This window comes from Triplophysa rosa, linkage group LG11 (genome assembly GCF_024868665.1).
Source record: "Triplophysa rosa linkage group LG11, Trosa_1v2, whole genome shotgun sequence".
NCBI lineage: Eukaryota > Metazoa > Chordata > Actinopteri > Cypriniformes > Nemacheilidae > Triplophysa > Triplophysa rosa.
Genome location: NC_079900.1, coordinates 15,936,025 through 15,963,965, shown reverse-complemented (window position 1 = coordinate 15,963,965; position 27,941 = coordinate 15,936,025). Strand labels below are relative to the sequence as shown.

The window sequence follows — 27,941 nt, the reverse complement described above, 5'->3', positions numbered from 1 at the left end:
CATTCAGATACGGGTTTCTATTATTATTGGTTGAGTGTTAGATCACGTGAATGAGATGTGCTCGTTTACCTGCTCGCGCGCCTGAACGCACTCATTAAAATTCATTCAGAGTAGGAGGCGGCACGTACATGCACGTGTTTGTTGCTTTTAAGTATTTAATATCGTCAAATAAAAAAAACAAAGAGAATTCCAAACAAATTACTGGCAAATCCGTTTTAAATGCACAGTAAAAGAGTGTGGAGCTGGAGTAATGGCACTGTCACAGGTACAGTGCCTGGATGACAGTCACATCAACCTGAGAACCAGCGAATCCAAACCGGACTTCTTCTACAGCGAGGAGCAGAGACTTGCGCTAGAGACACTGATACACGAGGGACGGGACGCCTATGAGGATCACATCAAAACCAACAACATTCGCTGTTTTCTATCGGACCTTGAACTCGAGAGGTTTCTTAACACTGTGGAGGTGTACAGCCCGGGATCCCCTCATGATAATGCTGAACTGTATGGCGAGAGTGATGGAGAAGATGTGTCTCTCCAGTACTGGCCCGACCTCTCGGATTACTCTATCCCACAGCTGGATATCGGGTGGCCCGACTGGGCGTCATACCGTGGAGTGACCCGTGTTCAAGTGTACACTCAACCTCCTTATGACGGTCAACCACACATAAAAGCGGTGGTCAGAAAAATGATCGGCCAAGCACAGAAGGTGGGTTAATATATCAAATAAGCAGGCTACTTCGTATATTTTCTTCTTTTTTGTGACTCTTCATGCTGGTCAAAGTCCACTGAACGCTGAGTTCCGATGAAGCTCGTAAAAAAGCATGTTGACATATTTAAAGCTCCATACATCGAAGTGTGAATGGGCTAGTTAAATAGTAAAGAGGCTATTTCGTTTTTAAGTTAATTGCTTATTTATTATTTCCCAAAAAGTTGTATCTCCCCATGGGAGGGCTTTTTGGGGACTTTTTCATTTTATTTATCTTGTTTTTCATTTTTTATCTGAGAATATACAGTATGTGCTAATTTTGAACGATTCGATTTTTGGCTTATGTTCTTGGCAAATAATAATTTCTTTCTCCCCACTTTTTTGATGTTTTTTTATTTACGTCTCTTGCAGGTTGTTGCAATCGTCATGGACTTATTTACAGATATTGACATCTTCAAAGATGTTCTGGATGCAAGTTTCAGACGGAAGGTTGCTGTGTATATTATATTAGAGAGCGCAGGCGTGACGCACTTCCTGAAAATGTGTGATAAAGCAGGCATTCACACAGGACACCTTAAGGCATGTTGCATTTCATATTACAAACTCATTAGACCTGCAATAACAAACTGAGCCGAGCTGAATTATTTATCAGTAGAGAGAGAATCACTGAACATCTGCTGTTTAATGAGTAGCTCTGATTCTTCACTTAGCCCTTTTGTTTTCAGTCAAGAATGATTGCTTATTGTACATACATAGGTAGTTACATAGATAACGTAATAGAAAGGATGATGAGATGTTTGTTAAAGAAAGATTTGTTGTAGTGTGCGTTTATACAGACTAAATTCAAACCAAAAATTAAATAATCCATTTGGATGTTCTGTGATAGAAGAGACCAGTTTGGCTTCTGCTACATGGTGTTTTATTAAATCATTAGGAATGATTTTCTTAAAGGTGCAGTGTAAGAAATTAAGCGGCATCTGGTGGTGAAGTTACGAATTATAACTCGGCTCACTCCACTGCTCTCTTTCAAAGCACTACGGAGGCTGACACAGTACTAAGATTTCCTCACGGTTTTGCTTCTTTGCCAAAGGAGATAACGTATTTACGAAACATTCCATGCAAGCGGACCCGCAGTGTACTATGTAGATAGAAATAGCTCATTCTAAGATAATAAAAACATAACACTTCATTATGTGAGCTCTTTATACACCTCTGTTATGTATATTATATTGCATTTCTGTCAATAGATCCTCCAAAAAATTAAACACAGCACCTTTAATACTTTGTTTTGATTTTTTATTTCAGAACTTGAGGGTACGCAGCATCAGAGGGGCAGAATTCTTCAGCCGATCTTCAAAGAGAGTGTGTGGAAGTCAGAGTCAGAAGTTCATGTTTATTGATGGAGACAAAGCAGTATCCGGCTCATATAGGTAAGTCTGGTCAATCCAGTCTAACAAGGTTATAACTTACCAAAAATCTTTGTTTGTAGTAACAATTAATAAATTCATAACATACTCTAAGCGAATCATATAAAAACAGCTCTTTTTCTTTGACTTCCAGTTTCACGTGGTCTGCCTCGAGACTGGACAGAAACCTCATCACTGTGCTGACCGGCCAAACGGTCGAGATCTTTGACAGCTTGTTTCAGGACATGTATGTGATGTCTAATGGGGTGTGTCTGAACAAGATCAATCTGGGAAGTGAGCCTGAACCAGAGATCCTCCCTCAGCAAGGACCCACTCTATTCCCCACAACTAACACTGCGTTCAAGCTCATTAACCCAAAATACACTCTGGTCACTGGCTACACGTTCACTACCAATGGACCTGACCAGACAAATGGCAAAAATGACATCGCTAAGAATGAAAAAGAATCAGTCAAACATATCATAGATGCGCCAGCATTACCACCGATTCACCCGGGACTACTCAACCTGGAGAAGGCAAACATGATCCATTACGTGCCGACCTGGCCCGATCCCGAACCACCAAGTGATGTCATTGGTTTCATTAACATAAGGGACGCCAACAAGCCATTGCAAGCAAATCTAATGCGCTCAGAGCTCTTTGAAGTCTCTCAGGCCATCCGATTTAAGGATAGTATTAGAGAGCCAAAAGAGCCTGTGATGGCGCATCCCATATCCAAACCCCCCTGTGATTCTGAAGCTCCAGCTCAGACACAAGCATGTACAGAAGCCCAAAGCAGGTCAGAGGAGACAGAGAGGAACGTTGAATATTTTGATCAAAATCAACAACAGGAGAGCAGCCAGAGCGAGGATCTTATCTCGCCTCTACAATCTCCACAGCCTGAAACGGTGCATGTGCTTACAGGCAACAGAGAAGATAAAGAAGCAGCAGATGTGATGATAATAAAGAATGAAAACATTCGTACAGACTCTCTGGATTCTATTTCTTTTGATGCTAAAGACGATACAGCAAGCTCGGAAATAGAGCAAATCCTGGATACTCCGCAAGCTCTCCAATGTCCTGCCCAAACCCCAAACAATCCTGATGTAAAATCAATATCAGACTCATTCGAGAGCCTAAATGGCAAAGTCATAATTGATGTGGATACAGAACCAGTGTTAGCAGTGGATGAGAGACAGCAGAATGGGTGTGATACACACACTTCTAAAACAGACTCCAACTTCTCTTCCTTGTCTGATTATTATGATTGTTTTAGTCCTCTGACTGATTTGAGGTCTGAAAGTGAGGTTTCGATACGAGAAATACCATCAGATTTACAATCACATAATCAGAAAAACATCCAACAAGAGCGGGAATTTCCTTGTTTAAATTCCTTCACAACTCAAGACACTACAGATAAAATGACCTTATTTACTCCAAAACTTTTGAAAACATCTTGCAGCATTGTTTTCAATTTCCCACCATCCAAGTCAAACTCATTCTCACCTGCACCTTTCAAGACCACCCCTGTCCAAGAAAGTTTAAATGGCGAAGGTGCAGTAACAACTTCAGAGGAATACTTTGAGTGTAGTGATACGGTGGGATTTGGGTTTGACGGTAATGTGATGGAAACAAGCGCACAGCTCAAAGTCAATGAGTTCAACCGAAATGAACCACATGACACAGACGAAGACTCCATACCAGCTGTAACACTACAAATACAGAAACTGACAGAAAAGAGCATGCAGGAAGATGATAAACACTGCGACCCTGAGTTGAGCTGTCATAATGTGACAGGAAGTGGATCAGAGAAACAATCTGTAATGGAGATGACAGTCAACGGTCACTTGGAGGCAAACAACCCTGAGACTGTTTCGAGGACTAACCATGATTCTCTGGATCAGACGGATGAAAATATTCACAGATACCATACACACAAGCCTGAAGTTACACAGGGTCCAGTAGTACATACACCTGAGATGATATTAGAAATACAACCTGAGGAACTGGAAACTGAGAAAACACAGTCTGAGTTTAGTCTAGATTTAATGTGTGAGGGAGAGTCTGTACAGACAGCTGAGAAAACTGAAAAACAGCTCATGTTAGACTTACAACCTGACTTAAATCTAGATTTAATGTGTGAGAGACAGTCTGTACAGACAGCTGAGAAAACTGATAAACCACAAATACAGCCTGAGGAACTGAGAACTGAAAAATCGCCACGAATAGACTTTCAGCCTGAGGTAAACGTACTTTTAATGAGTGAAGGAGAGTGTGTAAAGAAGATTGAAGAACAACTACAGCTAGACTTACAACCCAAGTTAACTCTGGTTTTAATACGTGAAGGACGGATTGTACATACAGTTGAGAAAACGGAAAAAACACTAACACGAGACTTACAACCTGAAGTAAATCTAGATTTAATATGTGAAGGAGAGTCTGTAAAGAACGCTGGGAAAACTGAGAAACCACTAATGTTAGATTTACAGACTAAGTTAACTCTAGATTTAATATGTAAGGAAGAGTCTATACATACAGTTGAGAAAACGGAAAAAACACTAATGCGAGACTTACAATCTGAAGTAAATCTAGATTTATTATGTAAGGGAGAGCCTGGAAACATAGCTGAAAAATTGTCACTAACAGATTTTCAGCCTGAGGTAAATGTACAGTTAATATGTGAGGAAGAGTCTGTACGGACAGCTGAAAAAAACGAAAAACCACCAATCTTGGACTCACATTTTAAGATTAAAAATGTTATTTGTGCTTCAATCCTCAAACATTCAGAATTAAATGGCTGCGAATCACAGTCAGCAACAGACGTTGAATCTGTCGGGGTTTCAGCAGTACAGGACAAAGCAGCTGTAACTCCTGTAATACCAGAGAACACCACTGTGACAAAATCCATAGACCTGCATAACAGCGAGGGACGGCAAAACCTATTGGCTGATCTAGAGTTTGAATCAAAACATCCACTCAACCTCAAATCTGCCGAACATGTCAGTGAATTAAAGCCAATGAATGTTGCGCACAGTCAAACAGGGTTGAAGGAGAACCCTGAGGAGCTCAGCACCATAGAAAACCATCTACACCGGCCTGAAGATTTTGAAACAGTTGAGTTGTTGATTCTGGAGGATTGTGACCTCCAAGAGATCGAGGAAAAAGGGAAGAACCGTTCAGATCCCAGAAAATCAAAAACCGCATTGAGTGCAGAAGCAAAACTGCAAAAAATCAAGCCTGCAGGACTAAAGACGGTTGATGTTAGAAAGCTGACAGAGAATAAGTTTGAGCTTTACAGTAATCATGCAAAGCAAACATGTCATTTGACAGCTCCGGTGAAAAAGAAAGAAAGGGAGCGTGTTTCTGCCATTCAGGTGAAAAAGAACCTGCCGGAGGCAAAACCAAAGCTGCATTGTCAGGTTAAGAAGGTAAGATTTTCTCACTGAAGTTTCTAAAAGATTTGAAGAAATGCATTGAGCTCAATGTTATTAATCAATGATGTTTTCTTTACTCAGCAACCACATCAAACATCAAACAGAATTCCTGTTGCTAAGGAAGCCAGCGGAGAGATATCTGAATTACACATCACCAAATGCTCACCAAGACACCCAGCTCCTAAAGCTGAAACACACCCGCCTGGACAACCACCCGGTCACAGTAACCCCTGCAATACTGCCTCGCCATGTCCTGGAGAAATGACACCACTGAAGTCTCAGCAGAGATACCCTTGGGCAGTCTCTTCAAACGGTTCTATCCCAACCCCAAAACAGCCTCATGTCCAGTCAAATAAAACTAAAACCACACAATCTGACCAGCATGTCTCAAGGAATCTTTCTGCATCCAAAACATTATGTAGTTCATCTTCTGGAACTTCATTTCCAAGAAAAATCAGAAATGTCAAGCAGACATTTAAAGAGACTCCTGCAAGCAAAAAGAAAAAAGAATGAGGATAATGTTTCCTTGTTGACTATTTTTGTTACACATTTAATGATCTGCAATAGAAAACAAAAGGAAGCCACTGTTGTTTTTTGTTTTTCCCCTACACAAATAGGTTTTACTCGTTATGTTTGTGTCTATAATGTACATAATGTATACAGTCTCAGTAATGGTCGCTTAAACTATTTTTGATTAGAAATATTGAGATCAATTTTTAAATCATCATACACCATAAACTGCATTAAGCTTTAAAATAAATTATTTCTTGGTTGAATTTTAGGCTGACATGGAGTTAGTGTGTGAGGATGTTATTTCTTTATTTCTTCACTTAAAGTGATAATTCAGACAGAAATTAATATTCTGTTATCATTTATTCACCCTTTATTCAGACTATGTTGTTCAAAACCTGTATACTGTACATCAATCTTTATTCTGTGTAACATAAAAGAATATATTTGACAATGTCTCCGTGCTTTTGTGTCCATAACAGTGATGTTCAATGTTGTTTGGTTACCGACAACATTGGAAAGTTTAGAATGACATGTGGGTGAATAAATGATAAATTAATTTAAATTTTTAGGGGAACTATCCCATTAAATGCATCATATTCGCTTCATAGTGGAGTCGCAGTAAAAATGAACTAGGATTTTATAATAGATTTTATAACAGGAACTTATAATACATTTCCATTAAGCAGACGCTTTTGTCCAAAGCGACTTACAAATGAGGTAGACAATAGAAGCAATTGGAACAACAGGACAACAAAAAGCATAAGTGAAGTAAAAACTGGTCTCATATCACAGTATACAAAGCAAAGCATTTTTTTAAGGATAGAAAGAGTAGAAAAGTGATAGAAGTCAGAACTAATCGGTCAGGTGCTAACAGAAGAGATGTGTTTTCAGCCGATTCTTATGGCTACAGAATCTGCTGATCTTGGAGCAGTGGGCAGATCGTTCCACAAATGTGGAACCGATCCAGAGAAGGTACGTGATTGTTTCCCGTTTTGCGATGGCATACAAGACGTTGTTCGTTTGCAGAGTGTAGGGATCTGGAGGGTACATGTACACCACACAATGCACCATGATCTCATGCAACTCCTGTGAAACATCAAAAGGTTTACAGCAAGCGTTGCTGTGTTTTACATGGAAGTAAGATTAGTCACCCAAATGTCAACATCAGTTTTATTACATAGCAGCATGCAAATACAAGTCATATCAGTAGCAGCAAGCAAATTCCGACACTTAGCTAAAAGGCCCAACAATAAATTCAACGCCACTATATCTCACACCCAACCTGAGACTGTTTGTAATTGTTTGTGATTATTCTGCGTTGCAGCCAGTTTAACATGTACTTCCCATTACACAATTCCAGTATTGACGACTACAGAGTGATGGGAGGAACTCATGTATCCAAAAAATACAAACCGAGAAACAATGCATGCTTATGCATTGTGTGGCTTTTGTTACTGTTGTAACTTTGACACTTTTGGATTTCAGTAACAATGTGTAGAGAACACAAGGATTTGTTACTTCCCTATGAAACTGTCTGGCTACTTATGATTATAGCTGGATCAAAGAAATCTAAGGTTGACCTAAACAAGAACAAGCTATAGTGTATATCTGATGAAATGGGAAAGTATGAAAACAAACCTGTAGAAAATATTTAAAATACAAAGCTGTGATTTTTTTTTCAAAAACACACCCTTTTATTATTCTGTTTGACAAAAGCAGATGAGAACAGGATGAACAACTAATCATTTCAGCATCATGCAAGTCATTTATGCATTTGCCAGACTTGTTTGGCATTAAGAAATGTGTAAAGGGAAATGATGAGTGACCTTTGCTGGCAAATCATATAGATGCATTTTAAAATAAGCTGAAGAGCAGTGAACAGTTCAACATCTTTAAAATAAGCACGTTTCTGAACTCTGGCTTCGAATTGTACAACAAAGTCCAAACACTTTGTTAATTTATAAAACCTGCCAGACTCAATAAAGGGATCTATAACATACATACATAAAACTCTTTCACTTTTATTTATTGTCATCAAGTGCATCAAGTGAATAAATATAAAAGCCTGAAATATTAGTTACATAACAAAAACCCTGCACTTCACTTGAAAACGAAGAAGTTCTCATAGGCAAGATATTTAAGGATTCTGGCAGCCATAAACAAACATTTATGAGGAAAGAACTCTTCTGTAGTCCCATTAATGGCAAAACGAAAAAAGCTAATGATTTTAATATATTAGAAGCAGGAGAAGCATTCAGTCAAGTACATTATGAAGCTTTAGCTTCTACCCTAACTAGGAATTTTAAGTGCAATTTTAAGTTGAAGACTATGAATGTACCTTGCATTTGATTTACCTTTAAATAAAAATCTGAATTAAATATAAGCGCTGTCAGCATTTTCCACACAGCTACACACAAACATCTAGTGGCACAAGAATAACACAGATGAGGCACTGACATGATATGTAACAGCATTCATCTCTCATACATGGTTAACATATTGTTGACCATACAGCAGTGCTCACCCTCCTTCAATGAATAAACTACAGTAGATAAAAAGAATGATGTCATTTAAAATTAAAATGAGAGGTCATCAAGAGGTCAAGTGTCAGGAACACCAGACTCATGTGACAGCTCAGTGCTTGTTTGGTGGCCATTTGAGAACACAATTATTATTTCAACGTATTACACATAAAACAATGTATGATGGATTTGATTGGCGAAAATGTTAATGACACATGCTATAGCTTTAACTGACTGAAAAATCTTGACCTCTTTGCACATGTTAGATAGTTGGCCTTGTTAATCATCCAAGCCTATATTACGGAACAGGTAGGACATGGATTCTCCGTTGTGGATCCGGCGAATGGCTTCAGACAGAATCATGCTGATGTCCACTGTCTTTATCTTAGGGCACTGAAGTTTCTGGATCTCATGTGGAATGGTGTTGGTCACGACTACCTGTACAACACAACATGACAGCAACAGAAATGTCAGAATTGATGGTAACAACACAGTTGTGATTCTTAAAGGAAACAGTCGTTCCAAACCTGTAGGACTGACCACTTTCTTCCATGGAACACAACTGAATAAATGAGGAAGCATGTCACTGCATTCCATATAATAAAAGCATAAAGATATCAAGGCTGTTCCAAGGAAGAATAACATGAGAGCGAGGGAATGATGACAGAGTTGATCTTTATACCACAAGTTATTGCAACACTATGGCCCGGTTTCATAGACAAGGCTTAGCTTAAGCCAGGACTATGCCTTAGTTGAATTAGGATATTTGAGTCACTTTTATAAAAATGCTTTAGAAAGAAACATTACCTATGTGAATCTTCAGACAAAACAATGGCACTGACATATTTTACGATATGTTAGGGCAAGTTATTTTCAGTTGAGACAGCTCAAACATTCATTTAAGTCTGGGACTAGCCTTAAGCCTTGTCTGTGAAACCGGGCCTACATATAATAAGATGAAATAATGACCTCATCAATGGCCGACTCCTCTATTAGTCGAGGTGCATCAGAAGACAGGATTCCATGGGTGGCCATGACGAAGATCTTGTAGGCACCTCTTTCTTTCAGTGTTTCAGCTGCTGCTAGAAAGCTATCCACATCATCGATGATGTCATCCTGAAGATAACAAAAAATGGAATATTAAAAGCAATGACTCAGAAAAACCACCTTGAACGGAGGAAAACAAATGAAGAGTTTCGTTCCAAAATGAGATAACTCCGTTTTAAAAAAACTTTTTATTTGTGCATTCCAATGAACATAAATCAAACTGCAGTTGGTTTGTTTTGATTTAAGCCACAATAACAAAAAAAATACAGCTAACTAACACAATTAAACACAATAAAAACATGCTAACATAATAAAAAACATGATTTTTGAGAAGTTTTATCTCATCTGTTATCTCATTTTGGAACCAACCTCTTCAAATATCATCCCACCACTCACCACTATGATGGCGATTCGTCCACCCACATCACCCACCACAGTGATTGGAGGTTTTTCTTTGGGAATTAGCACTATGCAAAAAAGAAAAGACAGCTTGATACAAACTCTTAAGTCTTGGGTAACTGAGAGAAAGAGTCTGAATGACGTAAGATTGATGAAGTGAGATTCTCACAAGGTATCTCTAGGCTTGGATGAATGGCCCCCATGTTTTTGACAGTGGGTGGGGAATGGCGTCCATCCACTAGGTCCGATTCGGCAGCCTGGGCTTCACCGTGGATAACAGCGATGCCCAGACGTAATCTTTCAGCGAATGATTGGGCCCTGTGAGAGGAAGACAAGAGTTCATGTGCTCAAGTTTGAACCAAATTAACATCTGGCTCTACTTAATGCTTTTATCAAACCAAACATGCAAACAGACATATCTCGAAATAAATCTGGGGACTAGGTTAAAACTACAGAACAAATACAAAAGTGGTAAAAGATCTGCACAACACATTACAATAACCATCTGACAAAGATTTCAGATAAAAGCATCTTTTAAAGGGGTCATATGGCACGAATATGTGTTTTTCTGTGTCTTTGGTGTGTTATAAGTTGTCCATGCATGTATTAGACACGTAAAATTGCAAAAATGAAAGTGTCGGAACAAAAGATGCATTCTATCTAAAAGTGAATGCTCACCCAGACCTGCCTGAAACACCTCGTGTAACCACACCCCCACAAATCTACGTCAGTTCGTGGTATGATTTGACTAAGACCGCCCAAATGTATACGCAAGTAAGGTGGGCGTACCTGCCAGTACAATTGCTTTGGAACCTGATGTTCCAAATATGGTAAGAGGCGTTACATTTCCGTCACACGCTTGCAGTATTCGACCAATCACTACGCACTGGTTAACTGGCCAATCATAGCACACCTCGCTTTTTTTGTTAAAAATCCATGCGTTTCAGAGAGGCGGGGAAAGAGGAGATACAAACATGCACGGTATGTGGAAAATACAGCATTTTTAACCTTAAATTGTGTAAACATCTAAAACAAACGGTAATATGCGTTTTAGCCGTGTCATATGACCCCTTTAATTGACTAAATGTGATGTCTACTGAATCCACGTTATACAGCACAAATAAGAAAGAAACGTACCTTTTGGCTGATGCAGGAGATTTGGCCACAATTACAGCATTTCTGTAGTCAGGAATCTGGGAAAGTAAAAAAAAAACATTAAGGCCTCACAGTCTCATTATTAACTAATGGCTACCTGTGCATGACCTTCCATTTGAGCAAGGGAGAAAATGAAGTTCATGAGACCTGGCATGAATAAAAAATCTTGAGTGGATGAATTTATTCAGCAATAAAGTCTGGGAGAAAGTGCCAGTGTCAGTAAGGGCAAGCTCACACTACGTGATGTTTGGCTGGATTTTGCTGTCGCGGACAGATTTCCAAGGTCTGCGACAAAACCCTTGGATCGCGACCAAATCGGTGCACATTTCGGTCGCCGAAGCTCACTAAGTATAAGCAGGTCAGCAAAGTGATCCGGACCTGTCACGAGCTATCCCAGAAGCTACGATATTTTCAAACCTGCTTGATCTTATTGCCAAGTGATCTCGTTGTGTGTAACACTGTGGAGCTAATCCAGCCGATCACAGTGCAGAAGGTTTACGTCAAATTATTGCGTGGAGGAATTAAAAACTGCTGGCATATATTTATAAATATTACAGTGTTAAATGGCTGGTATAACAGACATAGAGCTATTTTAAACTATCCTAAAGCATATAATATAGTCTGTAATAACAGAATATGGAAAACCCTTTAATAACACTTCAATGTTTCACGCTCCACTCCAGTGGATGGCGTAAACGCACTAACAACTCGTTTGCCATCCAGCATCAAACTAGAAGTTAGCGCGATGTGGGAAGTGTTTTCGCTGTTGGTTGCATCTGCTCCTCGACCAAGGTCTTGTTGTTAGTGCACTTTGTCTGCGTTGTGTTGTGTAGTGTGAGTGCTGCTACAACAAGAAGATGAACGCCATAGAAATTCAAGTAGTCTCACAGTCCCGTAGTGTCAGCTTGGCTTAAACCTTACTTTAATTTTGCGCAACAAAGTGAAAAAGCGTATTAACTGATGCCATTCTCATACACAAAAACGTGGAATATCACTGAATAATCTGAGGGGTTTAAAGGACAGCAATACAGGAATAACAACTATCCAGATGAGTTGTGGAGTTCATGCAAATGAGTTCTTAAGAAGCATTACATAAGGACCTACTTCTTCCTGGATGTACTGTAGCAGGAATGGCGAGGCCCGAAGATTGTCAACTGGAATGTTGAAGAAACCCTGGATTTCCTTTTGATGCAAATCCATAGTAATGAGATGAGTCAGACCTGCTCGGAGCCACGATGGTCGGAAAGAACAGACAAAGCAAATGAGAAAAACCACATTTACCCTTAAAGCTTAATTTAGGGAGGGGCAATTCTGTCTAAAATTCTGACATCCATGACAGACTCACCTGCTTTACACATCATGGAGGCAAGAAGCTTCGAGACGATGGAGCCTCTCTTTCTCATTTTGCACTGTTTGCTGTAGGGGAAATAGGGAAGGACACCGATGATGTTCCGTGCACAGGAAGTCCGGCAGGCGTACACCATGATGAGCAGCTCCATGATGGTGGTGTTAACATCCCTGCAGATGAATAAAGCCTGTTTAGTTTTTAAAGATTCTGATTTAAGAAACTTAATTTACAACTGACTCCTATTGTTGTGTATTACAGCTTCTTACTTGGACACAGTCTGGATGATGAAGACATCTTTACCCCGCACAGACTCTTCAATTTGGACCCGTGTTTCTGTGGGGATACAAAGCAAATCTTACTTTCATTTTCCTTTTGGTCCATCTAACCCTTTTGGCAAGTTTTGGCATACGCCCATTTCAATATACGCAAGCTTAACCCAAAACAAAGCCTGTCACAAAACAGTAGCGCTGATACGAGCTGATTTGTCTACCGTATTATGGCATGCAAAAAAGACAAAATCACTCTTTAGCCAGCAGCAGAAGTCATCGCAGGTGTATACTAAATAGCAGACAATGTAATGAAAACTAAAAAGACGGCTTTACCTCTGTTAGCTTCCTGATAGACCTGCACCTTCCCAAGTTCAACTCCCAACCTTCTGTTCAAGAATGAAAGTTCAGAGGAATATGATTAAAACACACCTCAAAAATCACAGTGAAGAAACATACATGTATTACATTTACATTTATGCATTTGGCAGACGCTTTTATCCAAAGCATACATAAAAAATACGTACTTATTAATCCTTGAGATTCTTACATTTCCAATGAGAACTTACTCAGCTATCCTCTTCCCTAGCTCTCTGCTGGAGGGGTTGGAGTTGGCTGTGAAGATGACCAGGCCTCCTTTGGCAGCACTCATGTCCTGTCGTTTTTTGGTATCTACCTCTTGGGACTCAGGCAGTGGCTCCCTGGGCACCCAGGCACTGCTGAGCCCTTCCTAACAACAGGACCACAGGCACATTGTGAGTTTAACACCAGACACTTCCTGTAAGCACAGAGGGATGGTGGCATGCTTAAACAGAACAAGCATCGCACTATGACGTGGAGAACTAACTCCCCATAGATTTACATAAACCAGACTTTGTGTAAAAGGTGATCTTGACCAGTGATCAGGTGTAAAACCGTCTGTCAATAAGCACTCTTTAAAGCACAACTAAATTTCGATTTATGACCTAAACGTAAACAAAAACACAATTTCGAGACTACCTTACTGTAACGTTATCATTTAAGTTGCTAAGCTAACTGCCTACATATCTACCGTAAATAGAGAGTGGGAAGGATGAGTTCAGCTTCAATTATATTGGCGTTACATATACCATATTTATGGTTTTATGCCGTGAACTGAAAAAATCAACAAATCTCACCAGTTTTAATGTTTTTATTAGAGCTCTTCGACTGGTTGAACGTTGCTGAATCACATGCAACAACGTGAAAAGTACCCAAGATACCCACTAGACGCACGGCGCTTCAAAATAAAAGTCTGAATCAAGTGGTCTCATTTACTTTAATCGTATGTGATTTATACTCTCATTTATGTGTTAGAATTTCAGAGAAATTTCTATTATTTTACTTTCTCAATTATCTGGGGGTACAGCCGGATTTATAATTCTAATAAACATTGTACACTTGATGAATTTATGTTAAGGATCACATTTTTCTGTTATGTTTCACTATTGTTCCTCACGAGTCCAAAGCTCATTTAGATTTTTTTTAACAATACGAAAATCTTATTGACGTAAGAGTTTCTTTTCAGTTGACCTCACATGAATAAATGTGCAAGCAGGATTTCGATGTTTATTATCATCAGCTTTTGCTTACAGAACGACAGCTCGTTACATTAACGATTACACCTACTTACTATGCCTGCATACTACCATCTAGTGGTCATAATAATTATTTGTTTAAAATAACGTTATGACGTGAAGTTCAGTTGTAGCACTTCATCCTCTGTTCCTTTTCTATGCTAACACCGTTATAAAAACCTGTAGAAAAATAATTGAAACAGGAAATGAAAGCTGAGTTTTGCAGATCATGGTAAAAAGCCACACACAGTGATTGCACGAGTTTGTGTTTGCTGACTAGATTCAATTGCAAAACCTAGGGTGAGGCCATTAGACTACATTAGCCACAAAAGGGAAATGAAAGAACGTTATAAACGGAGGACTAAACATATCAGACACTAGTTGGCCAGTTTTTCATAAGGGTCATAAAAGCAACACACAATCAATATCACAACTAAAATGTTTTAACACTGAAAATGAATTAGTTTAAACACACATGATTCCAGTATCCTGATGGTAATGGTAAAACATATATGCAAGTAAATCACGCTATTTTAGTACCCAAAGGAAATTTTCTCATATTTTAAAAGCACCAGCCAGGGTGTTTTTTGAAACACACACGCACACACAATCGTTTTAGGCATAAAGGTTGACCAACATATTAATATCACTCTCTCTCATTCTCTCATAATGAGCAGAAGTAATGGTGAACAGGGAAGGAAGCGGCTGCAGAAAGAGCAATTCCCAGACTGTCCCCTACACTTGCTGCAGCCATGGCGAACTCTCTCTCACGGTCAGCAGTCTGTTCAAAGACACAATGTATATGTAAGCACTGTGGACTATTGATGGCTACATGTGTCTCTAAATCAAAGTACAGAATGACTTGAGTGAGGTTCACATACCTCCTTGCTGATGAAATAGAAGGTGTTTACATACGCTGCTCCTCCCAACAGACCCTCATAAAAGACAATAATAAAAACCACCCATGGGTTTGGCAAGAACTGGTAGTATACTGCGACACTCAACAGTACAGCATTCACACACTGAAAGAGAAAACGTGAGAGCGAGAGAAATCTGAGCACTACAAAAATAATAACATTTTAGTATACATAATATAACAAGGACAATAATTCAGCCAACATATGGGCATTTTGAAATAATCAGCAATGTGTTATGGAAGATTAACATTGAAGATTATTTCCCAAATCTATCAATACCCCTAACAATAATAATAATAAAAAATAAAAATCTGTCTTTGAATGTTTTAGTGAATTTTGTAGCATGTCTTATGTAAAATTCGTTTTATGCTTTTATGATATCGATAAATTGTATTATGTATTCTGTAGCACTTTGACAGTCCTGTTACACAAGTATGTACTATGTACTATATGCAGTATCAAATCTAACTTACATTTTATATCCATCATCATATATCACAGACTCTCAAGATACTGTCATTGGCATCAGCCATTGAAAACCCATATTGGTTGAACTATTAATTGTAGAAGTATGCAACTATTACCTGTAAGAGACAAAATAGCAAGATTTTCCTGATCTTGAAACAGAACAGGGAAGTGCGGGAAAAAAACACACCAATCTGGTAAAGTGTCTGATACCTGCAAAATAGAGTCGGTAATACATTTCTATCGCACAAGATCAAAAACACCATTTATTATTTTTTATTGAACAACATTCTAGTATGTTGACTGTTGTTTCAGTAGGAGCCACTAAAAATATAATTAAAAGAAATTAAAATAGATATGCAACCTACCAGCGATATTGTTCTGGATGCGAGAGACGGGAGTCAGGGAAGTAGAGCAGCTCCATCTAATGTGTGTGTGTGCGCGTGGGAGAGAGAGCGAGAGAGAGAGAGCGAGAGAGAGAGAGCGAGAGAGAGAGAGCGAGAGAGCGAGAGAGCGAGAGAGAGAGAGAGAGAGAGAGAGAGAGAGAGAGAGAGAGAGAGAGAGAGAGAGAGAGAGAGATTGATGACAGGTAATTTTACAGTATTTGTCTGAATAAACCAGAGTAGAGGCAGTACAGACAACACTCACCAGTCCTTGGTTAATGTAATACTCTGCGAAGTAAACCAAACCAAGTGGTACAATAAACTTCAGAAGACCCTAAAGGAATAAAATAGGTGAGCACACATACCGAAGAAAGAAATAAAATGGAAAAAAAAGTGCACTCCGCACTGCAACACAACAAGGTGCAACTTAAGGCTAAAATACACTACAAGACTTTTGCTCAGATTTTGCCCAGATTTTCAGTCTGGACTTGTTGCAGAAAGTCTGTGCCAGTCTGCAGATTTGATCAGTTAGTGTGTTTCTATCTGAAACTTTCTAAAAGTCTGCAAGTGTATGATGTCTAATTTTACAAAAATCTGTTCAGATTTTAAAAGTCTTGTAGTGTATTCCAGCCATTAGCTACAAGCCATGCACATGACAGACACCCAACCCTTTTTATTTTATTTTTTATTCTTTTGAGCAGAAAAGAAACACAAAACTAAGGACCAAATAAATCACAAAGCTTACTTTGATGATGTTTAGTTTGTCAATGAAGGACAGAGGTATGATGTGCTTGCCTTCTGTTAAAAGTAAAAGAACATGGAATGTACAGTTATCAGAATGATTCATTATACATCATTGACTTGGACAGGTGTATTTTCACAAGCCATCTAAAAATGACCAAAACCCATCACCTTGTTCCTCTTGATGTTCTGTATCAGCCACCTCCTCAATTAAAGGACGTCTCTCCTGAACATTCTCCACAGCTGAAGAATTGTGACTAACCTCACTGCGCGTCCACTGTGGAAATGAAGTTGGAAACGCTAGCAGGAAGAAATAGCTAGAAGAGACAATGGAAAGAAAAGAGTAGTCAAGATTTTCACACAAACATTTCTCCACAGGTATATATGAAAGTTAAGAAAGTTCTTCTGACCTGACTGCCAAAATAACAGGGACAACCAGCATAATCATGAGAGAAATTCGGGGTGTCAGACCAGCCTGTGTAAACACAGAGTAGAGAAGTGCTCCGGCAACCCCTGCTGCCCCTGTGCCAGACCCCCAGCCATTCAACACATTTCTTAAAGAAATATTATAAGAATACAATTTCAAAAGCAGTGAAATCAAAGAATTAGGATTAAGTAAGTATATAGTATTAGAAAAAGATCTGTGTTTTTTATACTGCACACAGTAATTTTCTGGATAGTTAAAAAGATGGATTTCTAGGAGGCTGTACCTGTTGAAAAACACAGACAGGGAGAGAAAGGAGAGCTCCCCCAATCCTGCACTAACACTAGCAAAGACAACACCTGAGGAAAGATTCCAAGATTTAACTAAACATTTGATCATTTCTTACTGCAGTTCAATAGCAGGACAAACACACACACAAACACTTATTACCAAATATGCTCATCAATACGGTTGAAGAGAAGGACACCATCAGGAAGCTCACTACTGCCGTGATGAAACACACCAAGACACGGAAACTATTCATAAATAAAAGTTAAAAGAAAATATGAATATTATAAAATAATAGTAATATTAATAATCAATAAGATAGTAAATTATTTAAAGCTGTCTTTTAAGTGGTTACCAGCACTATAGTTTAAACACGATCACTCTAATACCTACAGTGATTAACAAATTTATTAGACCACCTGTCATAATAAAGAGAAAGCACAATTTTGTTAAGAATCTGTCAAAAACTTGCTTAAAAATAAACATTTTATTTTCATTTATTATTCAAATATCAAACTGAATTGACAAAATAGTGTTATTCACATATAAACATATAAAACATCTTTTGTATGGCCTTCTTTTGCCTTGAGCTTGCTCTTTTTTATGGCATTGTTTTTAAGGAATTTCCCACAGTCTCTGTTGCTATTGAAGGTAATTTGGCATCTGAATAAAAAAATCATAAAGTGCATTACTATTTTTCTGCTTTCATGTAAATCATTAAATTCGAAAATTCATGCATAACAACAATCATTTTATTTTAGTATACTGCTGGATTAACCATTACAGAAACATTAAAAAAATATATTTTGGTAATCACCAATACTGTTAGTTTCGATTGGGTGGTGGCGGTCTAATAAATTTGTATTGTAGCACTGTAAATATATGGATGGATAGTTTGTAGTTAAACATCAAATAAGCATGTGTCAACTTTACCCATAAGGCACTTTGTGTATATAGAAAGGTGCTGTGAGTTTGATTATGAGGGTGGGTAGTATATCAGCCAGCAGCACAGCCTAAAAATAGACGTAAAGAGAAATATAACATAAGGTAATTTAGGGAGCAAACATAGGCTTAAATGTGAATGACAAGACTTACTGCAGTGGACACAGGATTGCAGTCATAGCGGCTGCTGTTGCTGCTGTTCATCGTTTCTACATTAATCAAAGCCTGAGGGGTAAAGAGGATCAAAAACAAGAATATCCATTGACATGACAAGAATTAAGTTTTATGTCAATGCCATCAAAGTCAAGCAGTGAAAATGCTTACATGTGCTGTTGTGTTTTGGGATTCTTGTTTTTTCAAGATGTCATTAGCAGCACTCAGCATTACCACATATCCAAAGTTATTACAAAGCCCCAACAACCTAGAGAAAGAGATAATGATTATTGTTTCACTTAATCACTTTTTCACAGTTACACAGACAGAAGATGTAACGTTACATACCAAAACCCAATACAATTCCTCCATCGCTGAACACGACCTGGCGAAATAATCTCTTATGTTAAAATGCCTATTCGTTTTATTTTTATAACTGATTGCAATGTTAAAGCCGACATTAGTAGCCCACCTTCACCGTCAGTTATACCGACAGGGTCAGAGTTTACACTGTCAGCTTGATCCATTGCGAACACTTTATATCTCTCGACGTTTAGCCGCAAACTTCCATAAAATACACTTATTATTAAAAAGGTATGTCGGTATGACCATAGCTCATCTGAAGAGATGTTATGTCAACAAAATAAAAACCAAAGCGAAACGGGTCCATTCTAATCCACTTTCAATATGTCATATTGACGTAAATTGACATAAACAGCACTAATCACAGCAAGAGGTGCAACACAGAAACACGTCCGACTGCGCTCTGCAAGGAGACATAAACAGTTCTGCCACACAACACCGTTTCACCGTTTGTCAACGCACAGAACAAATAATTACAATTTAATTACAAATGATTATTAAGTATTACACAAAGAAATAAAATATTTACAGTTCATAATTTTTATTGGAAATAAAAGTGGAATATCTTCCACTATGGTGTACAGGGGTTAAAAGAACAATTCATCCAAAAATTATAATTCTGTCTTCATTTATTCACTTTCAAATTGTTCCAAATATGTATGAATTTCTTTGCTCTGATGAACACAGAGAAAGATATTTGGAAGAATGCTTGTAACCAAACAGTTCTTGGCTTCCACCAATGACTACAAGACATTTATACAGATCTGGAACAACTTATGGGTGAATAAATGAAGACAGAATTTGTATTGCCCCTTTAAAACTTTAATGGGCTACTTAAATGTACAGTATATATACTCACTTTTGCAAGCAAGCAAGGTAATATTCTGTTATTAACGAACAACACAGTGCAAGACAAGTACAAACAGCAAGGCTCCTTAATTTAGTTTGGAAGGTAAATTAGTTTTCATATTAAAGATGTTTTACTGTTTATAAGTAACTCTAAAATGATTTTTCTGTTAAGTACTGTATGTCATGGGGAGACAGACCTCCTGAACATGGTACACATATTTTTATGGTAAATATCAGAATTTCAATGTTCTTGATTGCTTTTTAGCCAACAGTCTTGATCTACAATCACGTCCAGCACAGTTCATAAGATGACCAAAAATAATCAATTTCATTACAAATAAGAATACCAACATAAAACCACAGAACAGTTTGACGCAAACAAACTAGAAAACTGAGGTCAGCTGTGAGAGATACTTTAATATTTTTTCAGTGTCATAATAAACAACATCCCTCCGAAAGGCATGTGTGCTTTGTACAAGTCAAATACGTAACTACTAGTACAATTGCAACGTTTCACAAAGTGACAGTAGCACACATGGGAGTGCTAAAAGGTGGAAGAGAGAGAATTACTGGGCTGAAAACATCTAAATTCAAGTTATTATATTACATTTACTCATTAATATAAATACTTTAGGCCTCATCTCACCAGATTTCCAAAGTTTTGCTTCACAAATAGAAGTAACAAACATTGAATGAAAAGGGAATGGGTCAAATAATGGAGTTCAGAGCATTTCGTGCAGTTGGGTTTCATGATTTTTCAGGAATAACATTGAATTATAAAAGGCCTCTTGGTGTTTAGTAGGCGTGGTTAGCCACAAAGAGAGACTCTCCACCAGCAGCACCCTTCTCTCCTGTAGACACGTATTTCCCAGTACAGGCCTGGCTGTTGTTCTGTAGAGGAGAATAGAAATGTTATAAAATAATGCTCCACTGCCAACTGATTCAACTCATCTATACACTTAGGCTTTGAATACATTTAAACATTGTTGCTGCTGTTATTCAAGACTGTACCCATACTTACAACAGCTCTCTTTATAAACTCCGCCTGGCATGCCTTGCCATTCTCCTTCTTGCCACCCCAGGCTTTGAGTGCAGACGCCTGCAGGGCACGGCCATAGGAGAAGGTGAGTGCCCAGGGCCTGTGCAGGGGACACTGGTTCATGGCGTTCAGGTTGAGTGTGGCCTCCTCCTCACTCTGGCCTCCAGACAGGAAGGTGATACCTGTTTTTATAAGATGAAAAAATTAGGATGCGGGCATCCCTTGTAACCATGTGTATGCGAGTAATTCAAGTTATTAACTAACCAGGCACAGCGGGAGGAACAGTGCGGCGAAGAGCTGTGACAGTCGCCATGGCGATCTCCTGGGGAGTGTTCTTATGGGAACAGGAGTGCCCGGCAGTTACCATGTTGGGTTTGAGAAGAGTGCCCTCTAGGTACACATGATGCTCTGACAGGGCCTTGTACATGGCAGCCAGAACCTTTTCGGTCACATACTGGCACCTCTTAAGGTCATGATCGCCATCAGGCAGAATCTCAGGCTCCACAATGGGCACAATGCCATGCTGAGGAAAAAGCATTAAAAAAAATTGTAATAAAACAACCACATTCATTTTTATGATTATTCTGTGTGGATATGCGTCTGTGAGTGTCTCACCATCTGACAGATGCTAGCGTAACGGGCAAGCACATTAGCGTTCTCCTTGATAGCGAGGCTAGAGGGGGTTGTGGGGGTGATCTTCAGCACACACCTCCATTTGGCGAAGTCCGCACCATCTTTCTTATACTGGGCACAGCGCTCATACAGACCATCCAGACCTGCGACAGAAAGAAATTGGAAGAATAAAGTTAACTTCTCTAGGGTATTGACAGACTCTAAACCTTTGGGGTATTTCTCAAAAACACAGCTCTTCACCTTGTGTGGTGGTCTCTCCATTGGTGCCCGCCAGGGGGACAACACCCTTGTCCACTTTGATGCCAACTACCATGCCCCTCTCCTTAAGGAGCTGGGAGAAAAGTTTGCCATCATCTGTCTTCTGGTAGAGAGTCTCATGGAAGAGAATGACTCCACCGATGCAGGGCTTGATGCTGTCATCTGCAGTAAAGAGCAGCTGACGGTACAACCTCCTGTTCTCCTCTGTGTTCTCAGCATTGATGCTCTGGAATCGCTTTGCTACGCTACCTGCAGAATGTCAGCAGTAAGAAAGTATTAGACAAGAGAAGGTGTAAGTGGGCAAAACTGCCTATTAGATATTTAACCAAAGATGTACCTGTAGACTCATCGGCAGCCAGAATGCCTTTGCCAGGGGCAACAATCCTGAGAGCAATATCGCTCAGCTCCTTCTTCTGGTCAGGGGTGAGAAATGGATAAGCGTGCGGCATTTTGACTCTGGGGAGAGAGAGATATGGGATGATGAGATGAAGATAGCTCAGATTACACAAACAATAAATTAGAATATTAAATAGTAAAAAAAAGACAATAAAACGAACAAATGCTCGTAAAATGAAGTGATGACCATACCCGAGTAAAGGTCAACGTGTTCAGATGGGCGTGTGTAACACCTTTCTGATGAAGGAAATCATTTATTTTTTACTAATTAAAATGCATCTTAGTAACTAACGTATTTTGTTAACGAGTCCCCACTCGACACGTTCTTGAGATGTTACAATGAGTGACCTTGTACGGCACGCTAGACATAACTGTAAAATAAACTATTTGAATAGTAACGGAAAACGCAAAAAATCGACTAGCGAAAGACTAGCATCCTGCTTCGATCGATATTTTCGTCTCACTTAGATATCGGCAATTTATGTTATAAAGAAACACTTACCAATTGACTGCGGTTAACGATGCACAGGGTCATTCAACGAACACGCTATTTTCCTGTGTTGCAAGAAGTTGCAATGAAGGAAATAATGTATGACGCGACCCGTATATTAGCCAATCAGGACGTAACTAATGGTTTGATTGATAGCGAGCAGAAGGCGGGAGATCAAGTGACGCTATTTCTGTAGAGACATTGATTGGCTGATGTGCTTAAAGAGGCGTGTTTCAGAGTGACGCAATTTAGACTTCAATTAGGGGCGGGTGTATGTTTTTGTGATACGTGACTGGCTTCACATGATAGACACAGAGCTCATGGTGATGTTATATACCAGGTCTAGTCAACTAGTCAAATGCGGCACGCAAATCATCTTTTCCTGGCCAGCCTTAACATTTCAAATAAGTGGAGAGACTTTAAGAACGGTGTGTTTTAAATGCACGTCCTCCTGAGACGCCACATCTTTAAAAGCCCAAAACGCTGCTACATTCAAAACGAAAGTAATTCCCGCGGCTCATAATGTTTTACGTCTTATAAAGCGATGTGATCGGTCAGTCCAAGAAACGTAATGTTATTTACAACGTTATAATCAGCAATGCATTGCACAGCCACAGGCAATCGGTTTGCGCACGCGATAGGTCGTGTTCGAAAACGCGTTTTGTGCCCTTGAAAGTAGGCTAACTGTAGGAAGGGTACACCACCTGAACGGTTGTCTCAGATAAGGGGAAAACGGTGTTTTTATTACTGCATTCATTATGTATAACGGCTATATTTACGAAAAACAGCTGTTCATCTCCCCCAGAACTCGCACTACAAAGGATCTGCCCTATAAGTGCGTGGGGCACATGAATGCGATCGGTGTTCACCCGAAGATGTGATAATAGCGTTCAGTTTCTTGCACAGATCAATTGACTCGCTTTATAAGACGCTAATTTAACGTCACAAGGGGCAGGGATTACTTTTGTGTTGAATGTTTTTTACTTTTATTGATTTAACTTTAATTAATTCAACCAAATATCTTCAGAAATATTTTCTTGAAAAAACAATGCCACCCACATCTCATTGTACTGGAGAGATGTAAATTAGTAGCACTTTTTTGGTAAAGTAACGCATTAAGGAATATAAAATACAATTAAAATGACAATATCCCTTTTACTTTAATATCATGAAAAGGCACAAATACTGGATGCAATATTTGTGTGCATGTTTTAATCATGGCCTATAAGTAACAGCAACAAAAACAGTATAAAAGGAACAAAACGCAATAAATAACAGAAGAAATGAGAATATGGTAAAAAAAAACTGGCCCGCATCCTATTTATACTTTTGGAATCTGGCCCTCAAAGAAAAGTAGTTGAAGACCCCTGTTATACAGTGTAGTACGCTATGTAAGAAGATACATATGACCTTGGCATACGCGTGCATTGCCGAGGAGTATTTGGTACTGTAAATTCCCCTTTGAAGTTTTCAGCCTTCATTATGTTTAAAGCCTTTATTGTCATTTACACAATGAATTTCTTAATGAATTGAATAGAATAAGGATATAGAACACAAATATAAGTGGAAGGTAACACAAATTGTAATATAATATACAAACAGTGCAATATACATGATGTATACAATATATAATATACATTAATTCACTTCCCCGTCTGCATCTGGTGAAGGTTTAGTTACCATGGTTTCTCCCATAGCATTTCACAATTACACAGAGATGGTGAATAGCAATGTTCTATAAAGATATCTCATTGTGTAGTGATTTTATGTATCTTTAGACCATTGCAAAATGGACCAGGACCTTGAGTTCCAAGGCTCTTAACATTCCAGCAACACCTCTAACACCCCCACTCATGTTACGTTGAACCAAAGGCCAAAATTAAAAATAGACACTTTCAATGGCTGAAAGCCCATGGTCAAGCTGAACCCCACATAAAAGATTTAGGAAGGCAGTCCAGTTATAAATCTATAAGATGTTGAATGCTAAGCACAATCAATAAAGATTGTATACATAATTCATTAATGACAAAAAAGCTTTTAACTAAAATTTGAGTGTAAATTTTTGCTACAAAACCAATAAAAATGTGCAACAGTACAACATAATTTGCAACAGTGAAAAATAATTTGATTTAAATGTGACTACAGAATACAACTCGAAGATGCCAATTGATTATTTTGCACTATAAAACAAAAGAGAATGGAGAATGCATGCTTTTTACCGTTATCTGGATGAAGGTAAGCTGAAGCAACTCCCCGAATGGAGGCAGAGGAGATCTGGATAGACTGTGTGGCAAGTCTGAAGCTGGATGACCTGTATTTATTCAGATGATGTGACCTTTGACATTCCGTGGGCTGGGCTAATCTTAGCAGCACACAAGCCCACGATGCAACTGGAGAAGGGCGATGTGACATTCACGTTCCCCGGCATGCAGCAAAGAAAGGTTAAAGAGAAAGAGACACAGAGAATCAGGGCACTATGCTATTGAAGGAGTTGCTACAAACACACATTATTCCATGCAATCACAAGTAAACAATGATAAAATGGGGGTGGGGTCGATAGATGAAGAGTAATAATCTGAAGTTGGCTTTGCTGTGATGCTCTTCTGTCATCAGGAACGGGATCTACTGTGACTGTCACGTTATGTCATGTCATGACCTTTATTCTCTGAAATATCTTCTCTACATTATCAGAGCCAATAGGAAACCGTAGAAAAAATAGAAACTTGCTTCAAATAAAAGATAAAATAAATGATGCCCACCCCAGATAAATCCAAGACAATGTAAATGTCAAAGTGAATTCTAACATAAATGCTTGGTGGCCAATAACTCTAGTGGACACAACACCTTGTAAAAAATCTTTAATTCTTTTAAAAAAATGTACACTTATAAAAATACTTTTAAAAAATTAAATACATACAAGATGCTTTGTAAACAATTGCATTAGTAAACTTTCTGAACTAGATTTTTATTGCACTTGTATAGTGGTACATGTCACTGGAAAATCATCATTACAAATTTACCATCTATCAAATTTACCAAAGACACGAAATGCACAAAGTAGAATTAAAGAATAGTTAACCCAAAATAGAAGTAGACCTTTTTCAATCCACTTTCTTGGAAAAAATGCCAGAAAACATTTTGGGGTGAACTTGCCCGTTAAGTATTACTGCTAAACACTATGAAAAGAAATGCAATGACATTATAAATACTTTAAACTGTTTTATCGAAATGTATACTGATTGATGTTCAAGAAGTATACTTAATTCTTTAAAAGTAAGGCAGTGCATAAAACCACACTCCACTCTGGTTGTTGAAAATGTGTTGTATAGGTTTCACACAGCAAAGCTCTTCTTTCTTTCTACCAAAATAACTAAAGCTAATAAACGCTAATAAACACGTCTAAAATCTTCTCAAACGTTTGAAATGTTAATGCTAAAGGATGAAAGTTTTTAGGAAGGATGTAATAATGTCTCCCAAAGAATCCAATCATTACAGAACACACTATCTAACTAAGCTAACTGTGACTTAAGCAGTTTTTAAGGCATCTTTTAATGTGAGGAGGGCCATCCACGGTCCCTTTATCCTTTTACTTAAACTTGATCTCAAAGCAGAAGCAGTTGATGGAGTCACACTCTGGAGGTTGACAGGTACAGGCACAATCCCACATCGCACACTGCAATAAACAAGAAAAAACAATCGAGCTCAAGAAAATCAGAAAATAATACAGTGTTAATATAAATCATCATAATAAATGTCATATACATTCATATTTACAGGGATGTTTGCTGTTTAAATGTATGAATGAAGTTCATCTCTACAACTGGGAATAATAGCCAGTGTGTCACTTACATTAGGGGAAGGGCAGGAGTAGTCAAGACAGGAGCGCAGGGAGGGTGGACGACAATCACATGACTGGGCACACACTAAACAGTACTCACAAGGAGAGAAACTCGCGCAACAATCTGAACACTGAGGATCACACTTGGCCTGTGAGGAAAGAGAACCAGGGTACAAAATGAAAACTTAAGAGAGGAAATAAAAATGACCATGATCTGATGATGAGTTCTACCTTGAGACAGTGATGACACCACAACACACCCGCAAGGAAAATCATATAGATCCCCACTGAGATCATGATGATGGCAGGCAGAGGGAGGGAGAGAGCCCATACAGGAACAGCCTGACATAGCAAATGATGTACGTTAGAGAGTGCGGTAGGAATTAAAACATCAACGTGTTAATACTCACGAAAATCTAAAAGTTATTTAGTTCTGCATTAGCTAACATAACAAAACTATTGTTAACAAATCGAAACCATGTTGTGAAACCATACCCATTTTTATATAGATCAAACGGGACGCCCAGAATCAGAATGAGCATTTATGTGAAAGCCGTCATGGCAGTGATTTTATTTTACAGCTAGATGCATGTTTAAGAGTTGCTCTCTAACAAACTAATCTTGTCAATAACGAGGCTAAGAAAAACTTACCATTATAACGTCCCAGCATTCCCAATACAACTCACTGGGGTTTTAAGTTATCTCAGCAAATATTTTTTAAACAAATGTTTACTCCAGTTAGCGTGATGCTAAATGTGGCGAAGTTGATGATCGGTGTTGTCCTGGCAACACAGATGCGACTTCCGGTGACTGTACGGCGGGCTGGGAGGGTCATACTCATTTCATACTAAAAACTGGTTTGGCAGTAGACTGTCGTATTCGGTGTTGGGGAAGTTACTTGAAATAATTGCTACTTTAAATCAACTTTGTATTTAAATTACACTATCAGTAATTATGGTATCTATGAAGTAATTACATTCCTCATAATTGCTTCTTAAAAGCATTTAAAGCCATGTAGCAAGATGTAAAAATTCTCATATGAATATCAACAACAACAAAATTCAAACCATCTCTTAATAATTTTAACTCCAAAATTTTCATTTCAATATTGTTTTATACAGTTATACACAGAATAGTTTATATCTATAGTAGGCTAATGCAAGTAGAGTAGGCTAAGAATTGAAGTTCCTTTAACATTAAGAGTAATTCTTTATTTTTTCCTGTTAATGTTCTGGTGTCAGAAATTTGTTCTCAGATAAATATTCATAATTACAAATGTATTTTAAGCATTAGATTTGTAATTTATTGGGATTGTGGTTATACAGATCACTGTGCTTAGTTAAACGATGTAAATTGATTAAATGAAAG

General features: G+C 38.4%; 4 protein-coding genes across 8 annotated transcripts; 1 reads left to right on the top strand and 3 right to left on the bottom strand.

The window, feature by feature from the left end:
* Positions 1–119: 119 nt before the first annotated feature.
* Positions 120–6,481, top strand: fam83ga (family with sequence similarity 83 member Ga). Its single transcript, XM_057346110.1, has 5 exons — positions 120–709; positions 1,121–1,288; positions 2,015–2,139; positions 2,270–5,543; positions 5,631–6,481. Exons 1-5 carry the CDS (start codon positions 251–253, stop codon positions 6,060–6,062), a joined length of 4,458 nt encoding a protein of 1,485 aa, XP_057202093.1. The 5' UTR covers positions 120–250; the 3' UTR covers positions 6,063–6,481.
* A 246-nt stretch (positions 6,482–6,727) lies between these two features.
* Positions 6,728–19,459, bottom strand: prpsap2 (phosphoribosyl pyrophosphate synthetase-associated protein 2). Of its 3 annotated transcripts, XR_008963855.1 has the most exons (18): positions 19,180–19,459; positions 19,056–19,092; positions 18,879–18,975; positions 18,708–18,779; positions 18,546–18,625; positions 17,775–17,860; positions 17,611–17,683; positions 17,311–17,454; positions 17,072–17,217; positions 16,905–16,957; positions 16,425–16,493; positions 16,145–16,200; positions 15,896–15,989; positions 15,276–15,416; positions 13,957–15,175; positions 13,350–13,577; positions 13,136–13,188; positions 12,804–12,866 (listed from the first exon to the last, which is right to left on the bottom strand). XR_008963855.1 is itself a non-coding variant. In XM_057346201.1 (11 exons), the coding sequence occupies exons 2-11, from the start codon at positions 13,449–13,451 to the stop codon at positions 8,864–8,866; spliced, it is 1,074 nt and encodes a 357-aa protein (XP_057202184.1). In that variant the 5' UTR covers positions 13,452–13,577; positions 13,957–15,055; the 3' UTR covers positions 6,728–8,863. The 3 variants fall into 3 exon arrangements, 2 of the variants coding, with proteins under 2 accessions (XP_057202184.1, XP_057202183.1); XM_057346201.1 differs by lacking the exons at positions 15,276–15,416; positions 15,896–15,989; positions 16,145–16,200; ... (9 more) ...; positions 19,056–19,092; positions 19,180–19,459 and adding exons at positions 6,728–9,022; positions 9,554–9,700; positions 10,028–10,098; ... (2 more) ...; positions 12,290–12,405; positions 12,531–12,703 and having other exon boundaries at positions 12,800–12,866; positions 13,369–13,577; positions 13,957–15,055; XM_057346200.1 differs by lacking the exons at positions 15,276–15,416; positions 15,896–15,989; positions 16,145–16,200; ... (9 more) ...; positions 19,056–19,092; positions 19,180–19,459 and adding exons at positions 6,728–9,022; positions 9,554–9,700; positions 10,028–10,098; ... (2 more) ...; positions 12,290–12,405; positions 12,531–12,703 and having other exon boundaries at positions 12,800–12,866; positions 13,369–13,529; positions 13,957–15,055.
* Positions 19,460–20,316: 857 nt separating this feature from the next.
* aldoaa (aldolase a, fructose-bisphosphate, a) lies at positions 20,317–25,073 on the bottom strand. 3 transcript variants are annotated; one of them, XM_057346882.1, is made up of 7 exons: positions 24,955–25,073; positions 22,187–22,305; positions 21,832–22,098; positions 21,574–21,734; positions 21,223–21,481; positions 20,941–21,140; positions 20,317–20,810 (listed from the first exon to the last, which is right to left on the bottom strand). In XM_057346882.1, exons 2-7 carry the CDS (start codon positions 22,296–22,298, stop codon positions 20,715–20,717), a joined length of 1,095 nt encoding a protein of 364 aa, XP_057202865.1. In that variant the 5' UTR covers positions 22,299–22,305; positions 24,955–25,073; the 3' UTR covers positions 20,317–20,714. The 3 variants fall into 3 exon arrangements, with proteins under 3 accessions (XP_057202865.1, XP_057202866.1, XP_057202867.1); XM_057346883.1 differs by lacking the exon at positions 24,955–25,073 and adding an exon at positions 22,748–22,862; XM_057346884.1 differs by lacking the exon at positions 24,955–25,073 and adding an exon at positions 22,438–22,482.
* Positions 25,074–25,584: 511 nt separating this feature from the next.
* si:ch211-198p11.6 (uncharacterized) lies at positions 25,585–27,368 on the bottom strand. The gene is made up of 4 exons (XM_057346600.1): positions 27,225–27,368; positions 26,805–26,915; positions 26,585–26,722; positions 25,585–26,408 (listed from the first exon to the last, which is right to left on the bottom strand). Exons 1-4 carry the CDS (start codon positions 27,225–27,227, stop codon positions 26,322–26,324), a joined length of 339 nt encoding a protein of 112 aa, XP_057202583.1. The 5' UTR covers positions 27,228–27,368; the 3' UTR covers positions 25,585–26,321.
* Between the last annotated feature and the right edge of the window lie 573 nt (positions 27,369–27,941).